Source organism: Otolemur garnettii, unplaced genomic scaffold, assembly GCF_000181295.1.
Source record: "Otolemur garnettii isolate 467f Iridium unplaced genomic scaffold, OtoGar3 scaffold00012, whole genome shotgun sequence".
Taxonomy (NCBI): Eukaryota; Metazoa; Chordata; class Mammalia; order Primates; family Galagidae; genus Otolemur; species Otolemur garnettii.
The window spans coordinates 6,610,845-6,624,241 of record NW_003852407.1 but is presented as its reverse complement, the minus strand read 5'-3'; the positions used below and the strand labels follow the sequence as shown (position 1 = coordinate 6,624,241).

Genomic DNA, 13,397 nt, shown 5'->3' with positions numbered 1-13,397 from the left:
GAATCTCTTGCCTTAGCCTCCCAAGCAGCTGAGACTACAGGAGCCCACCATAACACCTGGCTGTTTTTTGTTGTAGTTATTGTTGTTTAGCTGGCCCGGGCCGGGTTTGAACCTGCCACCCTCTGTGTATATGGCTGGCGTTGTAACCACTGTGCTACAGGCGCTGAGCCATTGTTTATTATTGTTATTTTTTTTAAAGACAGGGTCTTGCTCTGCCACCTAGGCAGTTGTAGCTCACTGCAACCTTAAACTCACGCAGTCCTTCTGCCTCAGCCTCCTGAGTAGCTGGGATTACAGGTGTGACCCAGTGCACCCAGCTGAAACACTTTTATATGCATACATGTAAGATGACGTTTCACGTCAAGCAAAAATATAAAATTCACATTTGTGATGACCTCATTCAATTATTAATCCTAGTAAAACATTTATGTAACAAGTTGGGTTCATCTGTGAACAACATAGAGCAACAGTTCAGGCAATGATGTTTCCTTAAAGTTTCTTGCATACGTGCTGTTTACAGAAGAGTGTATATGCAAAGGTAAGCAAACAGTGAAGTGGAGCAGGCACAGTTATACTGGAAAGAGGACCTGTGTATGAATTCTGACTGTGTTCTGGATTATGTTTACTTTAACCCTCACCATAACCTCTGAAGAAACAGAGGAATGGAATATTTACCAGAGACATACAGGGAAGAGGTAGTAGGCAGGGCTTCAACCAGTATGTCTGCTGCCAAAAATTATACTCCTATGCTGCTCCCAATCTCATATATTCCTTTTCCCCTCTGCAATGAGAACACCTGTAGTTTGTTCTGGTTTTACCTAATTAGGACTCAAATTTCTCATCTGTAAAATGAGAGTAGTGAATTATGGGATTACCTTGTAGAGTTGTGTGCTTCTGGTTGTCAAATTTGAAAAGAGGAATTTGTCATGATTAAACACAGTAAAGGAAAAGTTAAGTTTTGTTTTATGATTCAGACTTTTTTTCCATGGGATTTAGAATGTGTTTGAAAAGGAAACTAATTTATAAAAGTAAGCATTTGACAGCAATTATGCAGAAGGTTTAAGATCATAAAAGGGGTAAAACTCACGGTATCACTAATTAATGTTGACAATATAGGTACATCTATATTTTGGTGTTTGAAAAGTTAGAACCTGTTTATTATAGGATAGGAGAATAGTGAGGGTACATACCTATTTATAGAATAAATTGATGCTTTTAAATAAAAAGTAATTGGTGGATTGCTCAATCTTCAATTTTTCTTGTAACAAACTGCAAACATTTTGAAAGATTACAATCAAAAGAAGTAGCAACTGAATTAACCGTAGTTATTAACTAATTGTGTGAAATTTACCTTTATAAAGAGATGGTTTTAATGACTGCAGGAAAACTAATAAGTTCATTGTTAAAAATTTATGTTTTAACACTGACAGAGATCTAGTTGGCAGATGGAAGAATGTACAGTTTGGATAACTTTAAAAGCCATAAGCATGAAATGTGCTTTTGTTAATGACTAAATCTTAAATTGGAATTGTTTCCATGTATAACTTTACTTGAAATGATTATTGTGATGTTCTTAAAAGTCAAAATAAGGTCTCAGTAACAATGCAATTGTTTTAATAGCTGATAGGGATAATCAAGTGAGAGCAAGTATATTTTCTCCATGTTTATTCTGTCCTGTAATGAGTTGATAGTCAAATAGAGAGTTGCTCTGTTATTAATGTGCTGAGTCTTCCTAGCTCCTCCTCAGTGGTCTAATTTTTTTTTTCTTCAAGAGATACTTCTTTTAGAAAGCAAATAAAATCTTGTCTGATGCATAATTCTGTGTAGTGAGAATCATGTTTTAAAAGAATATCACAAATTGTCACAATCAGCTAATATTCATGAAGTAGTTCAGAGTACAAGTTTTGATACAAAGTGCTTTTAACATATTTCATTTAATCTAGGTTTGCTAATGATAGGTGTAAGATGACCTTAGAACATAAAATCCTTAATTGTGATTTCTTATTGGAAAACAAAGTTGGAAAGGCAACCATTTCATTATTTTATTGAAGTTTGTATAGTATTGACTTGTCATTGTTTGAATATGTGGGATATGGAAAATGACAATGGCCATAATCTGTTAAGTGGAATTAAAATATGAAAATATTGCTGTCTTTGTTTATGATGAATACTAAATTTAAGCTAAGTTATAAGGTATGCTGTTTGGAAATATGGAAGATACAAGAATGAAGCCAGATAACAAGTTTATGCTTGTATTTCCTACTGATGAAGACTTTCAGACAAGTTATTTCCATGGGTAGGTGATGTCACTCTGCATGTATATATACACTTATACTTTTGCATGATTATACATGTAGGAGTGGTACAATTTTGACTTGACTGTTGACCTGTTGCCTCACTTTGGAGGCAGTGGTGGGGAATGTAAGGGCAAGAGGCTCTGAATGGTTTTAGTCATATAAATTTTAAAATAACTCACTAACATAATTTGCTGTAAATATCGTAATAAAAGAGCTTTCAAAATTAGAACGTATGGTCAAATAGTCAATATTGTACTTGGCCCTCATATTTCTTGCACCCAAGTATTTGGACATCACACAGTATCTTGACTTCATAATAATCATTTTGAACTTTGACGATAACTCCTATAATGATGTAGCTTTTTTTTTTTAGAAAAGGAAAAAACTTCAAACCTCAAAACATGAATTATTTTTTTGCTTTTGACCTATAATTCATTACCAAGTGATACCAAGGGGCACGCTGTTAATTTTATGGTAATTGATAAACTTTATTTGCCTTTTTAGGGGAACTAGAAATTACATTCAGGTAGTCAACTAAAATTGTCATGATCAGAATTTCATATTATGACATGTCTTTTTTATACAGTGGCACCTCACAATTCATTTGCATTTATGTTTGGTCATTTTTAATTTTAAAAATGTTTCTAAATAAACCTATGGTTTGGGAGTTTAGTTTTAAAGCATCAATACCCCAAGTGTGTTTTTGTTCAGTGACAGTTTACACAATGGATGTTTGTATTTAAACAGTAATCCTTCATTGTGTTATGTTTTTATGATTCACTGGTGTATGTATTCCTTCATAGTCAAGACTTTCATAAAATACATGTGTTTAATATTCATTTGTTGGATGATATTTAAAAATCTTTAAGAAAAAAATAGTCTGCTTGCACTTCATAAATAGCTGTAGAGAAACAGCATTCCTTTATTTCTGCTTTATTTTAAAATGGGGGTAGTTAGAGGTATTTCTAGAATGAAAATGTTATTTTTGCTTTTTACTGTTATGTTAAAAAAGATCAGCATTAGCATTTTAAAGCATGCATCTATTCTGCAAGCATGAATATTGAATTATTTTAGCATGAACTGCTACAGTGTTATTATTTGAAAGTAGTTGCCTCTTTCAGCTACTTGGGAGGGGGGAAGGGTCTCTTATTTTTCTAATAAGAATTTTAATATCTTCCTGTAAAATCATCTGTAAGGTTGCATATTGTGTATTTGGAGTGTGTGCTGGGATTTTTCCTTGGGAAATGAAAATACAAATACCCTCATGAGACATCCAAAGCAAAATCCTGAAAATGGATTTTGTGAGTACTGTCTTTTTGTAGAATATTGTAAAGTGTGTGACATCCCTGTTACTACAAAAGACTTTACTGGAAATATTACTGATAAGTTAGTCAAATAGAGCTCTAGTGTTAATCGTATTTCTTTAGAAAGTAGGAAAATACTATATATTTGATTTTCTTCTCTGAATCTGCTAGTAACTTTTAGTATCAGCTCCTAAGAGAAGGACTTAGATTCAGTCTCTTAAAACATATAAATTGGGGTTTAATAGTTTATATCAGTTTTTTCTTTAAGAAAGCAGTTTCACTTTCTCTGGGATCATCCCTTTTTTCTTATCTGTTGCTCTTTAGGAGTATCACAGGAATTCATTGTAACATTGTTCAGTATAGTCTTGTCTTCTCTGTTCTTCATAATAACTAACACTCCTTTCCTCCCTCCAAAAATGTGTCCATCATCTTTGTAAAGCTTGGGTTATCTTTTCCACTTTCACATTGTGTAAAAATATTAGATGTATAAAGTACAGCTTTTCTGATCAGATAAAATAGTAAAGGCAACTGGCATTTAGAGGGCTCTTACATAGTTTCAGAAGTATTTTTTACCCCACGAGTTAGATACAAGTATACATTTTCTTTCCTCCCTAGATGGACCTCCAGTTGTAGCTCATTATGATATGTCTGACACCAGCTCTGACCCAGAAGTGGTAAATGTGGACAATTTATTGGCGGCTGCAGTAGTTCAAGAGCACAGTAATTCTGTAGGCGGCCAGGACACAGGAGCTACCTGGAGGACCAGCGGGCTTCTAGAGGAGCAGGATGCGGAGGCAGGTTGGTCTCCCCTCTCCCCCTTCTCTACTGGTGTAATGTGCATGTGTCCTGGCAGCTATTTTCCTTTTAATGGGCCCTGCTGAGGAACAGGCCATACCAGAGACATTTGGCATTGAATGATTATGACTATTCAGGCTACCACTTGAAATGGAAACATTTTAGTTAGTTTGTCATTCATCTTTTAGAAAGAAGCAAAATAAGAATATATGTATAAGACATTAATTGTAGGCTTTGGTAGATTTCAGCAGGCAAAAGGCCCAGCCTATGGAGAAACAATCCAGATATTCTTATGTTCTTTAACCAGTTCTTTTCCTCACTTAACTCTGCATAGTGACCTTGCAGCTTGGATAGGTAACTGTTGAATCTCTCCCTGTGGGGCCTTTTATGCACAGTGCGGCCAGCCAGCGTTTCTTGTGCCTCTTGCTGTGGAGGGTCCCTGTTAATTCCTCTTCAGTGAGTTCTTATTTGTCCTTTCTAACCCTTTTCTTTCAGTTTCTGCCTCTCTTATCTTGGGAACAATCTCTCCTTGTATTATTTATCTCAGTTCTGTGGTTATTCTTGAGTGATACATATTCACTAAGAAATCCACTGCTATTTCCTTTGAAAAACTTGTCACAGTACCTCCTCTTTCAGTATTTTCCTCAAAATTCTTTCAGCATTCTAGTTTAAACCTTGTAAAAACAAGTACTTAGACTAAGAAAAGAGGGAGGAGGGGATTGAGAGGGACAAACTCCTTACTTTAGTGTAATTGAAGGATTGTATATAGTTTTCTAGTTAATATAAAACCAAATGCATTGGTTTTATGAGCTAATCAAGTGGTTTAATCACTACCTAAAATATTTTTATGAGAAATGAGTTTTATATGACAAAAAAAGAGTTATGGTTAAGAACTTTTTATGTTTATATTGAGACAGAACTCCTCTGATTATTGTCCTGAATTCTTTCTTACATAATCTTTGATTGGAACTAAAGAAAACAACTTATTTGTTGACCTTCTGATTAATTTATTGTGGCTAATTTTGGCTCAGGGCCTGGATTTAGTTTTGACTTTGACTACGAACTGCCTGTTTGAGCTTGGACCTGTCATTTCTCCTCTGGACTTGAGTTTCTATTTTTTAAATTTTTTCTAACTACTAGACTGTGTGGGATGGACTTGAGTTTTCATATGTACAAATGCATGTTTTGTCCGATAAGGACCTTATAAGTACTTTGAAAGGAAGTAACACTTTATATCAAAGGAGAGTACTTTGACCATATTCTGTGCAATAGGTGAAAAACACATACTATGTAATTTGTATACTAGACGGCTTATCTTTGTTTTTCATTCTTTGACGATTAAGTGATTGACTCCACTTCAGTTTTATTCCCCAGTTTCTTTAATCTTGCCATTAAATATGGAGCACTTAATGTAAATTCTTGGAGGGGGAGAGAATGAATGATTACCATCATTTGCTCTTCATGTAAAGAATTTTTAATATTAGGATGAACCGTGTGGAATTGTTATTATATGGCTTTTTGCCTTACAATAAGGCAATTTCATGCAATTCCACCAAATGGGTACATTTTTAGATTTAAGTAATTATTACCTTGATTATTTAAAAATCATACTGAGGTCCCTATTACCATACTTCTTAAGAAATCAAGCATGACAAAAGTATGACAGGAGGAGACACCTGTGGCTTCAACTCTGTTCCCCTTCCTTTTCCCCTTCTTACCCTAAAGTTATCCTAAATTTGGTGTTCAAGGTTTGGTATTCCTATTTCTTTGTATATTTTTACTGCATTTGTCATGTAGCTGTTGTAAAACTAATTGGCATCACATTAAAGGTAATCATTTGCACCTTGTTTTCTTAATTCAGCAGTTTGTGAGCTTCATTCTTATGTGTGACTCTGCTTCACTCATTATCCACTGCTCTTTATTTTAGTGTTCCACTATATGAATATGTCACACTTTACCCATTTTTTTTTTTTCTGAGACAGAACCTCAAGCTATCACCCTGGGTAGAGTGCTGTGGCATCACAGCTCATAGCAACCTCCAACTTCTGGGCTCAAGAGATTCTGCTGCCTCCGCCTCCCAAGTAGCTGGGACTACAGGCGCCCCTCACAATGCCCGCCTATTTTTTGGTTGCAGCTGTCATTGTTGTTTGGCGGCCCGGGCTGGATTCAAACCCACCAGCTCTGTTGTATGTGGCTGGCGCTTCAGCCACTTCAGCCACAGGTTGTTGAGCCATACCTATTCTTTTGGTAGATGTTTAGGGTACTATTCTAAACGATGCTGCTATTAATATTTCTTTTTTGTGACTCTGGGTACATATGTATATGATAATTTCTCTGGGATGTAATTAACATGTAAGATAGATAGCAAATGTACATATTGGGCTGTAAATTATGTATAAGGTTTTTGTATATCATAAGATGTAGTAACATCTATTGACCAGAACCCCATGACATTTTCTTGTGAAGCCATTTATTGGTACTTCCAAAGTAATTTTTACCCCAAATCTGGCAATACTAGTATGCAAGTAATAAATAATATTATACTTAGGGTAGGGCCTGTGGCTCAGCGGGTAGGGCACTGGCCCCATATACTGAGGGTAGTGAATACAAACCTGGCCCTGGCCAAACTGCAACAAAAAATAGCTGGGCATTGTGGTGGGTGCCTGTAGTCCTACCTATTGGGAAGGCTGAGGCAAGAGAATCACCTAAGCCCAAGAGCTGGAGGTTGCTGTGAGCTGTGATGCCATGGTACTCTACCAAGAGTGACTCTGTCAACAGTAAGACTCTGTCTCTAAAAAAATATATATATATATACTCTAGCCTTGGTGCAGTTATAGTGGGAATCTATCTTGTGAATTTAAATATGCTTATAGCGTCTCAATAAAATGTTAATAGAATTTATACGGATCGTCAATTTACAGTTTTGAGATATAGACTATTAGATGGTTATTTTTATGGTTTGAGTGTAAGTTAAATGTCTGAATGGTTAATAAAGATTGTCCCTTTCCCCATCATAACAAAATAAAAGCCTGATCACTTTTAATTACATAAAGTAAGTATTAGCTTGTTTTTAAAGCTAAATGAATGGGTTGGGCGAGGTGACTCAGGCCGGTAATCCTAACACGCTGGGCGATTTATGCAGGAGGATTACTTGAGGCCAGGAGACCAGCCTGAGCAAGAGCGAGACCCTGTCTACACAAAAAATAGAAAAAATTAGCTGGGTGTGGTGACATTTCCGGTAGTCCAAGTTAAAAGGGAGGCTGAGGCAGGAGAATTACTTCATCCTAGGAGTTGAAGTTGTGATGATGCCACTGTACTCTAACTGGGGTGACACAGTGAGACTTTGTCTCAAAAAAAAAAAAAAACAAACTATTAATAAATGAATGGCCATGCATGGTGGCTCACACCTGTAATTCCAGCACTTCAGAGGCCGAGGCAGGAGGATTGCTTGATCCCACCCTGGGCAATGTAGTGACACCCAATCTCTTTAAGAAGAAAAGAAAAAAGGTTAAATGAGTAGTAACTTTAGATAGTAATTTTTTTTTTTTTAATACCTAAGCATGTGGCTGTCATCCAGTGTGTAATACTTTCCTTTAATGTGCTACAAATAGGTTCAGGCCTAGTTCTTACCCAGTAGATTTACAATTTTAAGTAGCTACATTTTTTTTTTAAGAAGACAAAAAAGAAACTGTTTGCCAAGATAAATTTAGTTGCTACTTTTTCTACTTTTTTAACAGTTGCCTTATCTTGGCGACTGTTTCTGTTTCTGATTTATTTATGTGTTGAAAAGGTCTGTAGAGGGAAGACAAAAAGTTAGAATTTTCTCACAGAGTGAAAGAAGTTACCCTTCCAAAGATCTCCACAGGCAAAGACCTACACAGAGACAGCCAGCTGCCACAGTAGCTAAATATATGTGCTCTGCTCTTTATTTTCAGTTTAATATATGGTAATTATGGTATTTACATTTTTTTCTCTACAGGGCTTGTTCTTGTCTTAGACCTGCTAAAGATTACAGCCACTGACAGTATTTAAAGAACCTCATAGCATCTTTGGCTTACTTTTGTGTATACTTTGGAGAATCCCCTGAGGTCATGGAGTAGGTGGGGTGGGAGCAGACAAGGCCCAAAGGCCAAAGAAGGTCAGGCTGTGCCCAGGGGCCCTTGTTGGAGGAATGTGTGGCATGCTAAAGAGGGTTACATCAGAAGAAGAGGACTAATTGTCCTGACTCTGAAATAGAAGGAAGAGGGGAGGCATCCCAGAATGTCTTTGGTGCCTCTGGTAGAGCATGGCATCTCACAGCCTTAGTATTTGTCTCAGCTGACTTGGATCTGCATAGCACATTTTATCCAGTGGCTGTGACTGGAAATTACTAGTCTAGGAGTTCTTAACATTTGCCAGAAAGTTTGTATTTAGTTATAACCCTTACATTAGCTTACACCTGTTTTTCGATTAAGTAATACAGATATTGGCTATTTAAGAGCAGACTCTGATTTTAAGTGATCAGTTTTAGAGCTTCATACAGGTTCTATAACAATACTAAATTCTGGCAAGGTTGGGCTGCGATTTTTATGGCTAAAATTGTACTGCCAAAATTCTTTGGATTAATCTAATAATATGAAAGCAGCACATAAATCATTAGTTTCGGGGTCCATAATGGATAAATAAAGTTAAAAGAATCTGAAATAATGGGTACCTTGTTTTTCTTAAAGACAGTATAAGATTGCGGGGGGGGGGGCAGTATAAAATTAACAAAAGTAGCATAGTAAGTTTTAATTTCTTCCTCCCTCTCTGGTTATTATTTTTTTTCTTTTTGTTCATTTGTTGAAGAAAAAGTTATGATGTTTCTAGTTTAAAATGAGGCTGTCAGGGGTGGTAAGGTCAGGATGGAGGTGGGATACTAAATGAAGACTCGCTATTCAGAAATATTGGCAACTCAGACATTTCACAAAATATTCCTACCAAAAAAGGTAGAATTATAAATTAGAACTGTGGTGATAGAACTGGGCGCAGAGATGCTAAAAATTGACTAATTCTGTTATATTCTTGTGTTTCTTAATTACTGTTGTTTAAAGGCATTGAGTAATGAAAGAGAAAAAGTTGGTTGTAGCAACTGCTTTTTTAATTTGGTCTAATTAATTTCGCTTATTTATATTTAGGACCATAACAGGTTGAACCCCTTGCTGTGAGTCTACCACAAGAGGCTTTAAGTGCCTCTTAGAAGAACTCAGCTCCTTGCTTCTTAGTGAGTAGGCATAGATAGTTTTTAGGTGGTTATTCACATAAATAATGAATATTCATGGTAGCAGGACTTGAAAGTGGAGAGAGTGACACAAAACCAGGTGCCAGGAACGTTTCATGAACGAGTGAAACTGTCATGGAGTTAGTATATGACAGTGGAAGGGGAATCTTCTGGGAGGCGCTCTCTGCTGTTGTTGGTACAGAAGGATGGAGACCAGTAATTTATAACTGATCCTGATCCCAAAACTGGGAGTCAGGAGCAGCTTCCTCTTCACAGGAGTTTAGCAGATCATGTTTCCATGAGGAAGTGAAGAGGAAGTTCAGTGTACCATGAAGCTGGCATTCCAGAGGGCATTGGAAAAGTTGTAGGAAGGTGAGTGAAGCAAAGGAGAACCCAGAGTGGGCGATGAGACAGGAGAAAACACGTAACCCAGGGCTTGTACTTTATGGGTTGCTCAGCGGCTAGAAGGTACGGTGTTTAATCACAACCACTAGTTTTCCTCTTACCTCCTTGACCTGATTTCTCCTTTTCCACTGAGGCTTTTCTTTATTCATAATGTTATTTCCACCAGACTGTTCTACTTCACTGACCTTTGTCATCCTTACCCCAGCTTCACTGCTTCCCCTGACAAGCCCATATTGGCCCAGCTTTCCTTTGACAATATCCCTTGAGGCGTAGAGTTGACTTTCCCATTATACACGCCTGGCAAAGTCTGATCCCTGGATGTACTTTAAGCCTATATCCACGTTGCTAAGCACACCTGGAGAAAAATTGCATAGTTGGAGAGCTGAAGTTGCCTTGATTTCCTAATCTGCAGCTTCATCCAGTCTCTCAGCATTGCCCAGCAATTCCTCCTCTCTCTTTCTTTCTTTCTTTCTTTCTTTCTCTCTTTCTTTCTCTCTTTCTCTCTCTCTTTCTCTCTCTCTTTCTCTCTCTCTCTCTTTCTCTCTTTCTCTCTTCTTTCTTTCTTTCGACAGAGTCTCACTTTACTGCCCTCAGTAGAATGCTGTGATGTCACACAGCTCATGGCAACCTCCAACTCATAGGCTTAGGTGATTCTCTTGCTTCAGCCTCCCGAGAAGCTGGGACTACAGATGCCCGCCACAGCGCCTGGCTTTTTTTTGTTGCAGTTTGGCCGGGGCCAGGTTTGAACCTGCCACCCTCAGTATACACCCCCTACTCACTGAGCCACAGGCACTGCCCCTCCTGCCTTTTCTCGAGTAGCATTCTTGTTTCGTGGTGGCTTCTTTGTTTTTTTTAAACCCCTTCTCTGCCACCCCGACTACACCTGTGCTCTGTAGATGACCTTGCCACATTTTTCACAGAGCAAGATTACCTCAGCTTTCTGCCATGAAACCTGTTTGTTTGTTCCTTGCCTTTTTTCTGATTATGACCAGGTCTCTCTCATTTTAAAAACTATCCATCCAGTGCCTATAATCCCACCTACTTGGGAGGCTGAGGCAAAAGAATCGCTTGAGCCCAAGAGTTTGACGTTACTGTGAGCTGTGATGCTACAGTACTCCACCCAGGGCGACAGAATGAGACTCTGTCTCAAACAACAACAACTATTCACCCATACACACAGCCCTCCCTCAAGCCCACATTCCTCACTCTTCAGTATCCCATCTCCTTTTCCTTCATAGTTAAAATTTGTTTGTTTTTCCTTCCCTTCTGTTAGTCTCGGTTTGGTTTGCTACACTGGCTTCAGCCCCGTTATTCCCTTGATGCTCCCTTCATGCTCCTCCTTGTCAAGACCAACTATGATTATTGTATTGCTGATTTTAGTGTTTTATACTTAGTCTTCTTTTTATTTTTTTTTGAGACCGAGTCTTAACTTTGTTACCCTCGGTAGAGTACTGTTGCATCATAACTCACAGCAACCTTAAACTCTTGGGCTCAAGTGATTCTCTTGCCTCGCCTACTGGGTAGCTGGGACTACAGGTGCCTGCCACAATGCCTGGCTACTTTTTTTTGAGACAGAGCCTCAAGCTGTCACCCTGGGTAGAGTGCTGTGGCATCACACCTCACAGCAATCTCCAACTCCTGGGCTCAAGCGAGTCTCCTACCTCTGCCTCCCAAGTAGCTGGGACCACAGGTGCCCGCCACAATGCCTGGCTATTTTTTAGTTGCAGCTGTCATTGTTATTTGGTGGGCTGGGCTGGATTTAAACCTGCCACCTTAGGTGTATGTGGCTGGTGCCTTAGCCACTTGAGCCATAGGCACCGAGCCACCTGGCTACTTTTTTAGAGACGGGGTCTTGCTCTGGCACAGGCTGGTCTTGAACTCATGAGCTCAAGCAGTCCACCCGCTTCAGTCTGCCAGAGTGCTGGGATTATAGGCTCAATCATTTGAACTGATTTGTCAGTTGGGCATTTTTAAGCACTTCTTCATAGAAATACACGGTGTCCATGGCCTCATATCTTTGGATTTTATTTCTGCCACTCACTTTCCTCTGTGGCTCCCTAACCACTCCCACCTCGCCATCTCTTAATTGTTGGTATTGGTTAGAGTTTTGTTCTAGGTCCCATGCATTCTTTTGTATGGCCTTTATTCTCTGCTGATTGCTGAGGACTTACCAAGCCTATACTTCTAGACCTCTGACCCGAGTTTTAGAGTACCTCCCACTGTCTGTTGGACATCTCAAAGGCACGTTATCATGTTCTAAGTGCCCCCCCCCCCAGCTTCCAGTAGGGCACTGAATGGCACTGTAACTCTCCCTCCAGTTACCTAAATCAGAAACCTAAGCACCATTTTTGACTTCTGTTCTCTTTCATTTGCCTGATTCTTTTTTTTTTTTTGCAGTTTTTGGCTGGGGCCAGGTTTGAACTCGCCATCTTGGGTATATGGGGTTGGCACCCTACTCCTTTGAGCCACAGGTGCCACCCCCATTTGTCTGATTCTTAACATTACTAATCCTTTGCATGCACATGTACACAGAGTGCATTTTATCTTTCCATGGTTCAGCCACAGTCATTTCTTACACAGGAACTACAACAGTTAACTGGTTTCCTTGCCTCCAGTATTTCCTGTCCTCCTATCAATTTCAGCTCCAAAAGGAAATTCTTTAAAATGCAAAACCAGATCATGTCACTCACTCCTCTGGATAAATCCTTTCAATGGCTTCCTGCTTCTCAAGGTCAAGTCCAGATTCCTTACCATGATCTAACCTTTGCTGATTTTGCCCACTTTGTTTTTCATTACTCTTTTAGTGCTAGTACCTCAAATCTCACCAAGCTTGTGTATCCTAAAGAACAATCTTTTATGCTATTTTCCCTCACCTGTGCCTGCTTTTCCCTGAGAACTCAGATTCCTCGGTACCCTTAAGTCTGAGAATGTTTCTTTGTCAGAGAAGTTTTCAGGCCATAATGCAATGGATTACTTTTTATTATCCCTGAATATATTCATTGAGGGTGGAGACTATGCCTGACTTGTTGTTGTAGTATTCCCTTGCACCTAGCACAGTGCGTAGCATGTTACAAACAATTATCCTAGGTACAAGCAGGTGATATAAATAGTATAGACTCTTGAATTTTTGAATATGGAGAAGTTGAAGGCTTTAGAAAAGAGACTTATCAATTTGTATTCTTCCCTAGCAGTATAGCTGGAACAGTGTGAGTGACAATAGCCATGAACTAAACCACTGAAGTAGGTGTCAAATAAAAAAGACTTAGCCATAAACAAGGTATTGAGACTCAGTGCAAAAATCTAGGTTTACCAAAGCTAGACTTCACCAACTTCCATTTAAGCAACTTTCCTAGATTT

At 38.4% G+C, this 13,397-nt stretch overlaps 1 protein-coding gene across 2 annotated transcripts in view; it reads left to right on the top strand.

Moving 5' to 3' along the window:
- The window catches only part of CUNH18orf25 (chromosome unknown C18orf25 homolog), an 86,306-nt gene that overhangs the window by 60,829 nt on the left and 12,080 nt on the right, over window positions 1-13,397 (top strand). The window contains exon 3 of one of the 2 annotated variants that reach the window (XM_023510247.1): window positions 4,217-4,399. The exons of the other annotated variant lie outside the window; for it this stretch is intronic. Within the exon in view, the coding sequence (XP_023366015.1) occupies window positions 4,217-4,399 (183 nt within the window). The remainder of the gene's footprint in view (window positions 1-4,216; window positions 4,400-13,397) is intronic. 2 annotated transcript variants of the gene reach the window in all.